This window comes from Anabrus simplex, chromosome 14 (genome assembly GCF_040414725.1).
Source record: "Anabrus simplex isolate iqAnaSimp1 chromosome 14, ASM4041472v1, whole genome shotgun sequence".
NCBI classification, from domain to species: domain Eukaryota; kingdom Metazoa; phylum Arthropoda; class Insecta; order Orthoptera; family Tettigoniidae; genus Anabrus; species Anabrus simplex.
This window is the reverse complement of record NC_090278.1, coordinates 87,152,144-87,169,601: the sequence shown is the minus strand read 5'-3', so window position 1 is coordinate 87,169,601 and position 17,458 is coordinate 87,152,144. Positions and strand designations below refer to the sequence as shown.

The window sequence follows — 17,458 nt, the reverse complement described above, 5'->3', positions numbered from 1 at the left end:
CAGCTTCTTAACAAAACCATCAAACTGAAGTCTGGAAACCAACCAAGAAACAAAGAATTAATTCAAGATTGAAGATTGTGGTGGTTTGTTACATACTCCGAAAACAGAGACCTGCTCATTGTAAGGTCCAAACAATGGCTCCCAAGAAAACCTAGGTAAAGCAGATTGTGGATGTCCTCAAAAACCAAAGGCTTCATCTTCCCATGAAGCCCTCAACTGCCAGGCCTGGAAAATCATTTTACAAAACGTTCATAATGCAGCAGCACCCACAGCAATGCATTGGCTTCGAGGTCCAACTTGTCTAAGGGAAAAATAGACGAAGAGAAGTTACATGTAATAAATCAGAGGAAATAAGAGTAAACCCACAACCACAGTCAAAACAGAGAAGAATGATTTTGTCACCTTTACTTTTAACAGTAATACGTACCAAATCTCAAAGATCTTTATAAAACAGGACCTCAGCGTCACTTTCAGAACCAATACCATCCCCTCCAAACTTTTTTATAATACGAACACTCAGTAAATCCAACAAACATACACAATCAGGGATCTACAAGTAAAAGTGTTATCAGTATGACACTGGTTACATCAGACAGACTGGGAGGAATTTTCTAATTAGTTACAGAGAACATTTTAATACAGTGAAATACAGGAAATGTTCCGCTATTAGTGAACACATGAAGGATTACAATCATTCATTTTCTTCCATTGATATGGATTTAGATATCCTGCATGTAGACAAAAAGGGTACTTTATTAAACATTCTAGAAAACATTCACATAAACCTTGACCAAAAATCTAATCCCACTTCATAATCTCAATGAAATTCAAGAAAAAAGCTAACATTCTGGTTGATATAAAAACAGAGAAAGATCTGAATCAAGAAACAAGCAAGTTTGCCACAATACGCAATACAGGTCTGTCTTCTTATCCTTCAACTCGCTGCCCCTCCTCCACCTGCCGCTTCCCCTAGTGAACGTAAGCTGTGCGAAGGTCAACATCAACCCAACCTGAACTAATATGTTCGGGGCTGGAGGAAAGAGTGAGCGAGTAAATGTTTCAACATTTTATCCTATTAATTCTGTTCACTCATAAAACGTTTTCATTCTCACACTCGGCTTTTTTATTTCACTTCAGATTGCTGGTTAACATTTTTACTCTTGATGAAGAAATATGGAGAACAAATTTTCGCTCTGTTCCAGAACTGAATCGACAGGAAACATCTGTCAATCCATTAAAAACAGTCCACGTAATTTTTTAAGGAACTCTTCCAGCCAAACTAATTTTCGTTCAAATTTGGTCTTATTTCTGTTCAAATAAGCAATCATCTTACTACAAGATTGGGGAGTGATGAACATTTTAAATAATGATTTTTTTAAATTATAACTGTTGAATGTCTTTTATCTCATTAGTTTATTTACGTACTACTATTTTTTAATATATCGTCGCTGCCGGGACGATACCTCCTATGTGAAACATTTTAGCTTAGAAATTTGGCCAGTAGGGTTCTGTCATCTAAGGTTCAATATTGTGTGAATATTGTCAAGGCATTCTCGCTCTTCGTAATATATGTTCTGCGGGTCAGTATAACTCCAAAAATATTATCACATAGGAGGTTTTGTCCCGGCAACGACGATATATGTCTTTTTTCTTTGTACTCTCAAGCTGAAGATGAGGTCAAAACATGTCCTTTTAGTAATGTTTTAGACAGACAATTTATTAAATGGTAACAAGTTTGTATTGAACAGGTGGACAATATACTAATTGTAAATTAGTTTAAAGAATATTTACAGTATATATAAGAAGAGTAGTCCCAAAATCTAGCCAATCAAAACCATTAATTAGTAAGACACATCAATAGTACTTGCAGCTACTCCCTCCAGTGAGCTTAGAAGCAGGAAATCTGTTGATGCAAGGTACTCCCTGCTCCAGTTCTTTAACAGTGTCAACAGACATCAGTACCGTACGTTGTTCAAAACTGTAAATCAGACATTATGTTAACAACCTTGGTGTTTTATTCAGTTACAAGCATTTAATAACACTGAATAGATTTGTTAGGAATAATTTCAAAGACTGGGATGCATGACTTGATACTGCAGAGAATTTTCCAACTAATTTACATATTGTCTGCTGTATGTCCTTTGTATGTGTGTCCTACAGTATACTATAATACTGTATGCCCTAGCAGACCACCATCTGGAGATTATATTCAGAACAACATAAATTTCTTTGTTCAGAGGAAGGCTTCCTAATGATGATGATGATCTAGTCTGAGAACAATAAAATTTACCACATTGCTGGCTTAACAGCTGTTCATCCTCCTGCAGCACCAAGGTTTTGATTCCCATTCGATCCAAGGTTGCAGATGTCACCTGAAAAATCTTGTGGTGGATAAGCTGAAGAAAATGTTAGTATCTCATTGCCATGAATTTCTTTATACGCTTTTCATTTTTAAACGATCTGATGCCTTAGTTAGTTGATCACATCTCCTAAAAAAAAAAGAAAATAACTTTCAATTTCCAGACATGTCCACAAGATTTAATCCTACCCTGTCCTTAGAACCACCTATATATTCCAAGGCAGAAGAGAAAGAATGGCAAAGTCCTTCGACAAATTGGATTTTGATGTATTTAATTGCTCACTGTGTTATTATTATACTTATATTGCTATATTATTATGCTTACATTACTTATATACTTTCAGATACGTGAAGCTGGTCACTATAAGTCACCCATTAGTGGAGCCTGAACTGTACCAGCTTGCTGCTCAGACAGCATCCCACTTAGAAAAGGTGCATCCTGGAGGAAAAATTGTTGAAGGAGTGAGTATCTACGGGATTAAGGCAACAGTGCAATAACTGCAAAAATGTATGTATTTCTGAAAACAAGTACACAATCTGTAGCTCACTGTGTCATTCATGTTGGCATATAAAAGAAACCTGATATTCACTCAAGATGCCCACCTCTCTTGTTCTAATCTGTCTAGGAAGAGTTCTCAGTTTCACTGTCTACAATTCTGTGGCTTGGTAGATGGAACGGAACGCTCACCGAGCAATGCTTATTGTTGGGGTGGTGTCAGGTCAAGACTAGCAAACGGTTACCAATCAATCAGTCGGTCACCACTGATTTGCATTTAGGTGGTAGATTGCCTTTCTATTGTTTACTTAGCCTTTTCTTAAATGATTTCAAAGAAATTGGAAAGTTATCGAGCATCTCCCTTGAGACATTATTCGAACCCCTTACTCCTCATCCTATAAATATATATTTGCCCCAGTTTGTCGTCTTGAATTCAGACTTTATCTTCATATTATGATCTTTTCTACTTTTAAAAACACTACTCAAGATTATTAGTCTCCTAATGTCATTCCATGCCATCTCTCCGCCGACAGCTGGGAACATACCACTGACTTTATTTCTTATTAAGAAAAGGAGTTTATTTTCCACCTAATCAATACAGTGAATTATCAATATATTGATTAGGTGGAAAATAAACTTTTGGGCTGAGGACTCTATGTACTTACACTACACATTGATATTAAGGACTAGTTTTGACCCTAATAAAGATATTTGGTATTTAATCAAATGGTATTGAATAAGTGGACCTCCCTTCCTCTATTTATCTCTGTTCATTTTCAATACGCTACAAAATGAAGTTTATTGCATATTATATAAAATTTCACTAGCTTAAAGCAAAAATATATTATCTTATTCTTAAAATTCACCAGTTTAAGAAATGTAATTTTCAGTGATGTAAGGAAAATAAAATCATGAAACTCTCAGTCAAATGAGGGGTTTCATGATGATTTTATTGGAAAAAAACAGATGGCAGACTAGACAATTGACAGGCTAGTTGGTAAAGGTTTGCCATCCCTGTTCTAGCCCATACCAGAAAACTAATTGAACTGTAAACGCTAGGTATCTGAATTATGATAGTACACTGAGTGGCCAAAAGTCATGGGAAGACACTGAATGTGATGTTAATAACGAGTTGCTCTTCCGCGAGCTCTCAAAACAGCAGCAATATGGCGAGGCATCGAGTCTACAAGGTGTTGGAATCATTCTGGAGGGATCTGGACCCACGCATCTCGCACTGCTACCCACATGTCCACAAGATTTAATCCTACCCTGTCCTTAGAACCACCTATATATTCCAAGGCAGAAGAGAAAGAATGGCAAAGTCCTTCGAGCGTACAAAAGCATCGACAACATCCCATAAATGCTCGACTGGATTAAGATCAGGGGGTCTGGAGAGCCAATCCGTAGTCGTAACTTCACTGGAGTGCTACTCCAACCACCTACGTGCCACCACTGAGCGGTGACATGGCGCATTGTCCTGTTGAAATATGACCTCTCTGTGAGGGTACTCTAGGGCCAGAAAGGAATGCAGATGGTCTGAAAGAATGTCAACATAACATGCACCTGTCAGCACTCCCTGCAGCCAGACAATGGGGCCTAATTGCGACTATGAGAACACCGCTCAGACCAGAACTAAGCACCTCCCGCCTGAACACAACCTTCTTGACACGCAGAATCCATAGCTTCATGGGGCGTACGCCGCACTCTCACGCCCCCATTAGCTCGATACAACTGGGACCAGGGTTCATCGGACTATACCACATGCCGCCACTGTTCCATGGTCCATTGCCAATGTTCGCGGGCCCATGCACGTCATTGAGCTTGTCGAGGTGTGAGCAAAGGGACGCGAGTTGGTCGTCTGCTGGTGAAGCCTATGCGGTGCAGTTACCTCCGTAGAGTCCTGGTAGAAATGGGTTCCTGTCTCCCAACATTAAACTGGGTGGTGATCTCACTCACAGTAACCCGTCGAGTGCCCAGTATGGTTCTGCGGAGGCGACGTGATGTCCGTTCGCCAGACATCTGTGGTCTTCCCGTGCAGCAGTTTACACGGGTGATAACATTCTCTCTGCGATATTGAAGATCCACCCTCGACGCTGTTTACCTTGGAAGCCCAAATTTATGTGTAATCTTCGCAGTGCTGTGACCCATGTGCTGTGCACTGATGGTCATCCCACATTCAAAGTAAGTTAACTAGCGACGTGTTGCCATCTTCACGACACTGGTGTTTGTGACAGACTGCTCGGCTTTGCTGCAGTTAGCCGCAATGCTCAGGGGTCATACACTGCACATTTTCTAATGCAACACCCCTTCCCGTGACTTTTGTCCGCTCAGTGTGTATTGTGAAAAGAAAATGTGTTCACAGATAAAACTGCACCAACATACTCGGTTTTCAGACTGACTCTGCTCTTTGAGAGTGATAACTGAGTGGCCTTGGCATTTATTATTCATAAACACAAGGTAACAGATATACAAGGAGCAAGAATGATTGTTGACATAAGCATATGGGAACAATGGCAATTTGTAATCAAGAGGAAAAGACTAAGTTAGGAATGAGCACATTGGATGAAGTTTTTATGTGTCTGAGGTGGTGGTATTCTGAGGCAAATGGAAAAGTATGAGTTATCTAGAAAGATAATAAACTTGGCCGTAATAGGCAATGGAAGCTTAAGGCACAAAAGGTAAATGATTAAATCTTGAATGAGAATTCTTTTTACAATTTTCTTTATGTCGCACCGACACAGATAGGTGTTATGTTGACCATGGGATAGGAAAGGGCTAGGAGTGGGAAGAAAGCAGCTGTGGTCTTAATTAAGGTACAGCCCCAGCATTTTCCTGTTGTGAAAATGGAAAACCAGGGAAAACTACCTTCAGGGCTGCTGACAGTGGTGCTCGAACCCACTATCTCGTGAATGCAAGCTCACGGCTGCGCGCTCCTAACCGCACAGCCAACTCACCCGGTGAATGAGGATTCTTAAAACGACTATAAAGTATAAAAAATTATGTTTCTTGTAGTGATGAACTACAACTGTATGAAGTTAATATCCGTAGATCTATTCAAATGACATTGTAGTTATTCGAAGATTCTGGAGGTGTAATGAATTTATATCAGTACGCATAGAATTTCAAAATGAAAATTCACATCCCTTTGGTTCAACTCCACACAAAACTGGAGATCATGTGCCTGTGATCACACAAATGAACTGTAATGTAAAAATGCTGTTTTGCCTGATGACTTGTATTTCTAAATATAATACTAATTAATAATTCTCATTTTCCAGCCTAACCTGCGTCCTCAAGTAACCGACTTGGTTTCCAGTGCTCGACAGCTTTACGAAGAAGCATGCAATCTCTTGCGGGACAAGGCTCAGCATCTGGTAAGTTCTTGTGTGTACAGGACATACACACTTATACCATAATATTACTATAATAGATATGTGGTCCTCATCCTGCTAAGCAGCTGATCTCTTGTAATAATAATAATAATAATAATAATAATAATAATAATAATAATAATAATAATAAATAATAATATAATAATCATAATCGTATCGGGCCGATGACCTCGATGTTAGGCCCCTTTAAACAACAAGCAGCATCATCAATATTCGTATGGCCTCAGCTACCGTGTGCAGACATTTCAATATGACGCCATCTGGCTGTCTGCTACTCAATTTTGATGTTTTGTTTTAGTCTAGGCCTACTAGATGGCAGACAGAGTAAACCAAAACTCTCTTGGGCGTCCATGGCTGACATTTAATGAATTTTGTCGGGTAAACACTAAATGTGTCAGCAGAGATCTTTTACATGCCGACATTGTACGACATGGAGTGTCGAATGGACTCTTTTCCACCCTTCAAAAACCCATGTACCTCTGCCGGGTTTGAACCCGCTATCTTGGGATCCGGAGGCCGACACTCTACCACTGATCCAGAGTGGCAGCTCTCTTGGAATCAGATTATATTATAATATAAGCTTTCAAATAAGGTTAAGGATATTGTTCCCATTCACCACAGCATTAAAGATGTCTTTTATGAACACCGCTTGTTTTATCTACGTAATGTTTACATTTTACTTGTTGGCGGTTATCTTTACATTTAAATTTGGATCGGCAATTTTAGAAGTCTCTGGTGAGCCTTAACCTTAACATGGGAGCATAATAAATGACGTTCATCCAATGATTCGCAACAGATTTTTTAGAAGACACTGCAATTTATGCACACTGTTTACGTGTTTATTCATCTGGTCATTATTTTATTGGGACAATTTAGTCAAAGAAGACTATTTTTATGTAGATGATTTTTAATGTAATGACTAGGACTCGAAAGTTGAAAACCTATAAGTTGCCTTAAAAAACCTATAAAAGTTCCTAAAAATATTGTAAAAACTGGCAAAAAGGATGTAAAAATGCTGTGCAAATTCATTTATAATTTTAGTTTCAATTACATATTTAATGAAGGAAGGAGAGGGATGGCTGTCCTAGAACAAGGGGTACCGTACAGAACTACTTATTCTTTCAGACATTATATATTTTTAGGTCAACATAATTTAAAGAAACGAATTCCGTGTTTGTTAAAAAAAGTACTTGTAAAATTTAGAATGAAAGATTGTTACCACCGAAAATTAATTCAGTGAACCCGCAATGGACATCCTGGAGAAAGAAATTGAAATTCATATAACTGGAATCATATTTTGCTTAACCATATTAGGGTTACAGAAATTGCAATTTGGAAACCTTACCTCAGTTGGCTTTGCAAGATATCACAAGATCGTCCGTTTTCAGACAGCACATTGCAAAACATCAAGAAATATCCCTCCACATCAACGGATGTTAAGGGTTCATACTAGAATCAAGTGAGATCTTCCTCTTCAAATACACTCACACCAAAATGTTCTCCTTTCAGTATTTCCCTTATTTTGCACATAATTTGATACCCCTGTTTTTTTTCCAAGCACTAGGTTCATTTTCATTTTGTTTTCTCTCTTTTCAGATGTGGTTCAAATATATGTATTTACTACAGAAAATATGTTTTTAGAGGTGATGAATGAACTAATGATGATTCAAATTGAGAATAGACAGTAAGAAGATAGCCAAAACGTGGTGAAGTGGCAATAAAAAAAGCCATAAAACCTTAAAAAAAGGCTAAAAAAGACCAATAAACAAAAAATGCCAAAGAAGATAAAAAGAGGACAAATAAAACCCACCATTTTTTGGCCTGCAATGACCCAGAATAAACCTATATTTTGTTGGACGTCATCTTTGGACTTTTCCTCAACTTCCGAGCCCTACCAATGACCAACAAACAGTATGAATTGTTTAAATATGTAATGTCCAAGGTTTCTTAAACATTTCTTTTAATCATGTATCAGTTATTTTGTTGTTGTATATCAGCTAAAGAAGTTCCATATTGAGGATGAAACATGTACAAAAAATATGTGCAATATGTAAATATTTGGATGGACATCATAAAGATGGTCATTGCAGATCAGGGAAGGACACTGGAGGACGTCATTAACAACAGAACATATCTCAATAAGACAGAATAGAAGAGGCTCGCCAGCAATACCCGGGAAACTGGAACTGTAAAATGATGATGATGAATAGTAATAGTAATAATAAGAAGTTAAAGATTTTAAGAATCTAATTAATATTGAATAAGGAGGAACCTGTATTATTTCCTTTCGAGGTTATTATAGGACAGTTTTCTTAAATTGTTATGGGTTGTTATACATTGTTTCCTTAGCTTTCATTGGCACTTCCTTATCCCATAATAATGTAGAAACACCCTCCAATTTGAAACCTTTTGCTAATTCAGCATGTAGGGTTGTATTCTGCATTAGTGCACTTCCCAGGTATTTGAAAGTATCTGCCAATTTTAGATCTTTGACTCCAAGTTTCTTTCCTCATGTCATTTTTCTACACTATTCTCAGCGTCTTCGTGAAGATCTCGAGGGGAAACTGAGTGCTGCGTTGGCCAGTATGGAGATGGAGTTACGACGATGTGTCACGTATGACAGTGCTGGCCTGGTCCATTTCCAGCAACCTCCAGGTTCAGATGATATGGTAAGTGTGTTCTGTGTTTAACCCATTCAAGTCTCAATAAATGGCCACATTGTCGAATGTGGAATCAGATTTAATTTGCCCGCCGGTAGTTTTAGTGTACCTGTTACAGGAAAACATGCATAAAATACTAATGCACCCTATTTGCCATCTCCTTTGTGGCTAGTGCATCTTGAGATATTACAATGCTAAGGTATGTAAAGTTTCCCACATTTTCTAGTGGATGGTTTCCTAGCGTGATGTTCGCTGGTCATTCCTCTCTGTTTATTATCATTGTTGTAACCAAGGTTGAGATTTACAAAACACAACTTTATTATACGCTTCAATTGCAAAATACACTATTTACACAAATAAAACTGAAATTTAACTTGAAGCAAAATGAATTAGGAATCTTGAGAAAGAGTCTATCTTTTGTACACTATATACAAGTTTGCAGTATTTACATCCACTACTATCTCGAAAAGATAGTCTTTGTGATATGAAAAGTTGATAGTCGAAAACTATCCGAAGCACTGACATAAATGTCTTTGAAAGTCCTTCCTTGCTGAGTTCATAAAAGCAAGTTCAATGTTGGAGGAATTCTTACTTAGCGAAACCAAGGGAGCTTGCATTAATTAGGGAAATATACGGCATGTAATAGTATGACTGGACATGTGCAGAGGAATAGGCAAGAGGAGCGGTGGCCAGAGGTGAGACCTCGTACTGCCAGAAATTCAGTCCACCTGGCCGAAGCACATTTTCAAGAGGAGTAGCCTCCGTGCTCGACGTAGGGCGTATTCTGGAGCTGGACACCGGGGCAAGTGGGCATCTGGACAGGCTGGGAGTTCCTCTTTATAGTACACACACGACGGTCCAGGCATGCGCACTGAGGGCTGCGCGTCGAGGCTAGAAGAATGACACACTGGCGCGCGTGTAGCTGGCTGGCGGAGCGAGAAGGGAGCGCCGGACATACAACAATCATCACTACTGTTTTGGGTTCGCTTATCTTGAGATTGAATTCCATTCATTGAGTCTGGACTGTACTTGCTCCTCAGTTTCTCCCCCGATCGTAACGTCATCAGCAAAAGCCATTGCATTTAGTTCATCAGAGGTTTTCTTGATGTTCTTCGTTATGTCAACCATGATGGTGATCAATAACATTGATGTCAATTTATGTTTTCAGGGAAGTGAGCGTAAGGGGCGCACCCGCCGCCTGTTCCGTCTGAAGTTTCGTCGTGGCGGCACAGGAGGCAGCGGCCGAGCAGCACGCGACCTGGTGTCGTCCTGGGGCGTGACAGAAGTGGCAGAGTGGTTGGAAGCGCTCCAGTTGGGAGAATACGCAGACAGCTTCACGAGGAACGACATCCGGGGCAAGGAGCTGCTCACACTGGGAAGACGCGACCTGCGAGAGTTGGGAGTCACCAAAGTGGGGCACGTCAAACGTATCCTACAGGCAGTTCGCGATCTCAACATGTGATCCAAGAGTGTGTAAGTGGCTTCTTAGCTCACTTACAGAATTTCTCAGGTGTGGATATCGCCAATGTTTTATGGGTCACTGCATCAGCTTCACGAAATGAAAGTGGCTTCATCACATTAACGCACGTACAATACGGGTTCAACGAATGAAGGTATTCTGTTAAGTGTTTCACGGTGATTCACAAAAAGCATTTATGTGATCAATGGCCTCATTTATGTGCGAGTGTGTTTTCGTTAGTATGTATGACTTTTAAAGGGTGAACACACCTTTGTGTTTACTGTTGAACAAACTACAAAGTCTTTCAAATACTTGGTTATAAATATTGAAATGTTATTTGCAGTAAGAAACAACTTTCGTTCAGTGTTGTGTTTGAGTGTAGACACTTTTTGTTATTCTGCCGAAGGGCAAAAGGTATGACAAATCTTAAGTTACCATTGGAACGTGTCAGATCGGCCCACTCTGATGTTCCAAATCGTGTGCAAGAACAAAAACATCAGTGAATATGTGCAGGATTCATTGATCTCAGAAATTATTTCATCATACTTATTTTTTGTTAGGATATAAATGAATGAAAGAATGGTCGATCCCTCTGTTGTATGACTTGTCTGTGTAATATTTGTGCGCTGATGCTCGGTGACCCAATTCTATATGATGTTCTGTGGAATGAGTGAAAGACAGAAATGTATTCTATTCGTGAAACTTGACAAGTTTCAGAATAGCACGAAAATAATCTTGTGCGTGCCTTCGTAATTAACTTACTAACTGACTACTCTATACGCTTCGTTTCTTCTTCCCGACTTGTTAACGTTGTTATTGTGAAAGAAAACCAAAGAACAGCGAACATTCACTTCAACCTGGAAGGTATAACACTGAAAGAATATCTCCTCATGGGTAAAATGTTGGTTTTATAGATACCATTATTTAATTTAATGTAATAAATACCCCAGTTTCTTTAGTCCTAAAATCTAGAAGACAATTACATAGTAATATAATACATGCCTGTTTTAAAAATATAATTTGCATTATTTTGAAAGAGTCATCATAGGATTTTCTCCTCTTTTTCACATCGATTTTGTCTGAGAAATGCAAACAGACCCATAACATTGCAACTTTTTACTAACATTGATTGACAGAGTCTCTAATTCCACCCCCCTGTATTATCCACTGACTGTGTGCACAGAATCTGTGAAGTATGGCCGTGCATAATATCACTCCAGAGAGTGCAGGTTCCCTTTACTTTCTGCCAGCTAGTCTAAAAAACGAAGCAGGCGAGTTAAGATGTCTCTGAGTGTCCCACATACCGTTTCGGAAACACAGTTCTGCACAGCATATACAAAACCTCTGGTGTCTGATATACCTGACTTTTTTTAGCCTGCTGTTATTTTAAAATATTAGTGTCCAGCTTATTATTTTCAGTATGAAACACGGCTCATTTTTTATACTTTGACATGTTCTCTGCTTTGAGACGAATAGTCAAATGTGAAATGTGTAGAATCAACGTGCTCCCAGTCTGCTCCTTTCACCTTGACTAATTATCAGAACAGCCATCTACGATGGTGCCTGTGAAGAAAGCTTGTGTCCGCACTACCACTTCACATATTCAGTACAGGCCTTTGTAAAGGCTAAAAATTAAGTAATCAGAGCAGTCTATGTTTGTGTTTGTTTTTTATGCCATACCACCATCTTGGTCTTTCTTACTATCTGTATTATACCCGTTTAATGCCACGACGTTGCTTAGGGAGGAACATGAAACTACCTACAGGGCGTTCAAGTTTCCTATGAGAGGCGGGTATGTTTCTCGTAATTTCGACTTTAATCCAAGGTATACCGACAGTGATGTGAAAGTTAATATAAGCTTTAGATATCTAGGAAATGACAGCTCTTGAATACCATGAACTCTAATATTTATCCAAAATGATATATCCAAAGAAAACAGATAAATTGATGATAAACCTAAATTGAATGCTTTCATCCAATAGGCCCGTGACTTTTGGTCATTAATTTTTCCATGATTGGTTAGAGTTATGTGAACAATCACGACTGAAATTCTTTATGATGTTATAATTATCCTCTTATTATATTAAATTCTGTAATGATGAATTATTTTAAGACATGGTCAAAATCATTGAAAGGAAGGAAATATTATTATGACCTGCTAAAATTCATAATTTAATTTTAAATCGGATATCCCTATATATAGATATATATATTAATATTAATCTTCAATAAAATCCATATTTGTGCTTAATACAACCGAGTAACACTTCCTCATATCCCAACTATATTCCTCCTCAAATTATATTAAAATAACATTCTTAAATTACTCCATTTTAAATTACATGAAGTGGGCAACTCATAAGTATTAATTTCTTCATACTTGAGTGAAGAGTAAATCTAGAATAATTGAAAATATAAAAAGGAAAGAGACTTGAATCAAGTCAATAAACCAAATCATTAGCATCTGGCAATTCTCAGTCTTAATGAAAATTCCTATTAGCAAATATTTAAAAAAAATAAACATGAAGACCAGCGCTGCACACGGGTATGACAACACTTCTCCAATATTCTCTCATACTCAGAAGGTCTGGGTTCAATCTAGAATGTGGAATTTGCTGGAATAAAATACTTGAAATCTACTCAACCAGGTAATCCGCGCTTAGCTACATATTCAATCTTATAACATTATTCTTCTGTGAGTTCATATTAGACGAAGAAATTATATCAATATGTTCAAAACACTTTAAATGTTCATGAGGACTAATTACCACCATCTTTAATTATTCATACACTTCTTATTAATCCAACATTTGACACACGAGCACACGTTTCTAATTCCTTTTTATTTCTTTGACGACACTACTCATTTATCGCATATCAGCTTAAATTGTTTCCACATTCTAACTTCCTTCTTGAATCATATGTGCCAACAGTATATTCATCGTATTTATAACTTCATAATGAATGTTTCATTAATACCTGCAATACTCTATGTGAACGTGCTTTGAAATTCTTACATTCTTGATTTAATTTTGCAATAAATAGCCATGTCACTCACATTCTAATTCCTGACTTCGATTCCAAAGGTTAGCTAAGTATATTCATCATTCTTTTTCAAGCATTTACATGTCGGTATCTTAGATTAGTTGCCATGATCGTTAAGGCGCTGAAGTATTAACGGTCTGGCACCGTGGTTGGTTGGTATACAATTTCTAATCACTAGATTGCATGCCAAAGGCCTGGATTAAATTCCAGCACACACTTGTGCTGATACGACTGTTTATAATTAATAATAATAATAATAAAATTAATATGAGGTAAAATGATTTTTCTGGGTATATCCTTGCTCTCTCATCTGGATTTTAGTCATCCATGTTTATCAGTCACCATCGTCCAGATTTCTGTCACCATTACTCGTACCAGTACATGTTCATTTTTCCATTCAATATTACAATTCGGGCTTCCATGTAATGTTCTTCAACCTGAAACTCAGAAAGAGATATCTGTTTCTAGAATACACGCGTATATTTCATGGTTCTTTTAGATCAAATTCACTTACGTATTCACTTTAATATTATACTACTACTACTACTACTACTACTACTACTACTACTACTACTACTACTACTACTACTACTACTACTACTACTACTACTACTACTACTACTACTACTACTACTACTACTACTACTACTACTACTACTACTACTACTACTACTACTACTACTACTACTACTACTACTACTACTACTACTACTACTACTACTACTACTACTACTACTACTACTACTACTACTACTACTACTACTACTACTACTACTACTACTACTACTACTACTACTACTACTACTACTACTACTACTACTACTACTACTACTACTACTACTACTACTACTACTACTACTACTACTACTACTACTACTACTACTACTACTACTACTACTACTACTACTACTACTACTACTACTACTACTACTACTACTACTACTACTACTACTACTACTACATAATTGGTCATTTTATTCTACTTTCTAACTGTTTTGATCTTAAAACCTTCCTCAAGTTATTTATAACTAGACACACATAATCTTTTCCTTCTTGAATGTTAGCTCTTATTGGTATAACTTCTTCAAATCCTTAACTTGCTTCAGTTTCTTTCTATCAATTATTGTCCCAAAACATGAACAATATATTATAATAATAATATTTACATATTGAAATCTCAAATACTTCGTACTTTATAATTGTTCTGTTACCTGCGTTACATGGTGCATACTTCTTAATCAGTTGTTTGTTTATCTGTCCGCCATATTTGTAAACTGATGTACTGAAAGGTAGTGAAAAGTGATAGTATCTTACAGTAGAACCTTGATGCACGTTTCCTCAAACTATCGTTTTATCGCATCGATCTTCAAAAAATAATATTTGTCCTTGGCCACAATTTTCTGCATGGATCGATCGTACATAAGAAAAATATACACAAAAGTTTTTTGAATTTAAAGAGATAGCTGAATACTCCAACATATAACAGCGGCAACCTGTTATGCAAGAATGTACCAGCGATTACGAGTTGCTGGTCTTGAGCAAGGATCTCGTAGGCTGTAGTGCTGTGCGCAGGTTATTCACGTGCAACCTCACTACAAGCATCCTGGCGCCAACGCTTCTCCTCGACCCACTAACCGGCCCCCAGAAGTATTCTTATTTACAAGAATTAAAATGGAGGCGCTGTAAAACTCACATTTGCCACCATTTTCTGTGTTGCTATTGGCTGGCTAGGGCTGCCAGCTTCGTTGAAAATGAGAAAATCATGCAGTTTAAAACAGTTTCAGCATGCGCCGGGTACATTTTAATTAGTCACAGGGTTATTAATCGTGTCGTACCTTGTGATGTGTGTGGGATGCTAGAGGCCTGTTGACCACTTTGTATACCCCTGCCCAGTTGTCTTTTCACAAGCCAGATCTAAACAAGCCAAACCAACAATCTTTTCACTAGCCTGGTCTTGAAACTAATTCCTAAGTTTGCAGCATCGCTTAGCCCGCTGTGACATCGTCTTGAATTTCTAACCTCTGCGACTTCGTCCGAGCTGCACCATTTGGGATCTCTAACCTATCGTTCGCGAAGAGTCTACAGAATTTTTACCAAAATATAGGTTATCCACATAATATCCACATATATTAATTTGCAATAAGAGAACTGACCTTGAAAGTTTTTTAAGTACTACGAGATGTAAGGAAAAGTGAAACAAAACGGCATATAAGTCACGCTTTTTATTTTCATTGCTTATATCATGATTGCAATATTTTGATACCGTTATGTACACTATGAGCATGTCCGACTCCATGCCTAAATGGTTAGCACGTGTTGGCCTTCAGTTCGAGGGGTCACAGTCGGGTCGGGGATTTGAAGTTTTGTTGGTTAATTCCAACAGTTCGGGGTGTGTGTGTGTGTCTCTCTCTCTCTCTCTCTCTTAGCATTAGGATTCATCTTAGGTAGAGTCGCATTTTCAAAAGTGCGTAGATCGCCAGTTACACGACAACTCGAAAGATCTGCACCTGGCTTCGGAGGCCACACGCCCTAATACAGTACCCATATTTTATTATTTTGCTTCCCCCCCTATTTTATATGTCACCCGCATTTATCATTTTCCCGTATCCATCATAATTTTCCCCCTCCCCCTTGAAAACCCATGCATCCAGGTTTTACTGTGGTTGGAGTCTTCCAACTGAACACCATGTACAGCTGCCGAAGAGTAAAATCGGGCTTAGGCAGATAGATTGCAATTTCTTCCTGAAAGTCAGCCCTTGGAATTTCCTTTGTAGTCATACCAAATGCTACCCTAAATCAAAATTGCAACCTTGAAGTGCTGAATGGTATGTTTGGCTATAGTAGAAAATTTGCTTTGTACTTGCCCTGCATAACTTTCAGCATACGTGCGCATCAAACTCCTACGCTCAGGTTTCCGTAGGAAAGACACAACCCCGATCTGCTGACTTTCCTTGAGCCAACACCATCTGAATACTCTGGAAGCTCCCAGCAAACTGAGCAGCTAATGACCAAGCTGATTCGAACCTGCCAACCACCACGTGATTCTCCCTCGCACTCGTTATTCTCAAAGTCTCCCACCCCCCCAGGCACTGGATTGAAAATCAGAAGGAACTTTAACTTGATTTTTTAAGGTATCTTTGTCAGTGGATACACGGAAAGAAAAATTTTAAGACACTTCTAGTGTTTGGGTAGAACACGTATATCGCCGAGAGTATTTAACTTATAATAATGTTTAATGTCTCAATTGACAGCTAAAAGAAAGAGGCTCCCTGTTTCAAAGAAGAATTGAAAATCCGAAATGTAGTTTTCATGAAATGGCGCTTCAAAGTAAGGCAAAATGTGTGCTAAATATGTGACGTCACACGCATACTCTGTGTTGACTAGCGCGCTCAGTTGGAGGTTAGGTGTCATTCTGAATACATTGTCGTCAGTTGTGTAGAATAGCAAATTTAATAATGGAAAAGAAAGATTTGATTAGGATTTGGTAAAAAAAGTGCAAAAGAAAGAGTTGAAACGAGAAATGTGAATGATGAAGGAATAAAAGAAATTAAACGATAAGAGCGTAAATAGGCTTTACTGTAAGAAACTGAAACAACTAATAAGTAAGTCTGCAAAATCCTACGGCCGTTACAACAGTGGTATTCAGCCATGGAAATACCTTCAGTTGTTACCACACAATTAATGAATGATTTTTTTATTTATTCATTTATTTATTTATTTATTTATTTATTTATTTATTTATTTATTTTTCTTTCTTTCTTTCTTTCTTTCTTTCTTTCTTTCTTTCTTTCTTTCTTTCTTTCTTTCTTTCTTTCAGTATTATACTTGAGGAATATCCTATAAACAAAAATAAAATTAGTTTTTATATTTAGTTTTGCTTACAAAGCTTTGCTTGTTATAATGAACTCATTGAGAGCAAACATTTCTTAAAAGGATGTATTTCATTTGGAAATTTTAATACAGAGGGGATACACGCAGTGTTTTTCCTTCCAGCGACAACAGTCAGTGCAACAACTGTTACATTTCAGTACTGCCCAGCATATTGAA

The 17,458-nt window shown here is 37.8% G+C and overlaps 1 protein-coding gene across 1 annotated transcript in view; it reads left to right on the top strand.

Annotated features, from left to right (window-relative positions):
* LOC136885670 (diacylglycerol kinase eta) overlaps nt 1-11,387 on the top strand; it is a 332,289-nt gene extending 320,902 nt beyond the window's left edge. The window contains exons 24-27 of the mRNA XM_068230302.1: nt 2,704-2,821; nt 6,134-6,229; nt 8,785-8,916; nt 10,076-11,387. Coding sequence (XP_068086403.1) covers nt 2,704-2,821; nt 6,134-6,229; nt 8,785-8,916; nt 10,076-10,369 — 640 coding nt within the window. The 3' untranslated portion in view covers nt 10,370-11,387. The remainder of the gene's footprint in view (nt 1-2,703; nt 2,822-6,133; nt 6,230-8,784; nt 8,917-10,075) is intronic.
* Nucleotides 11,388-17,458: the final 6,071 nt, after the last annotated feature.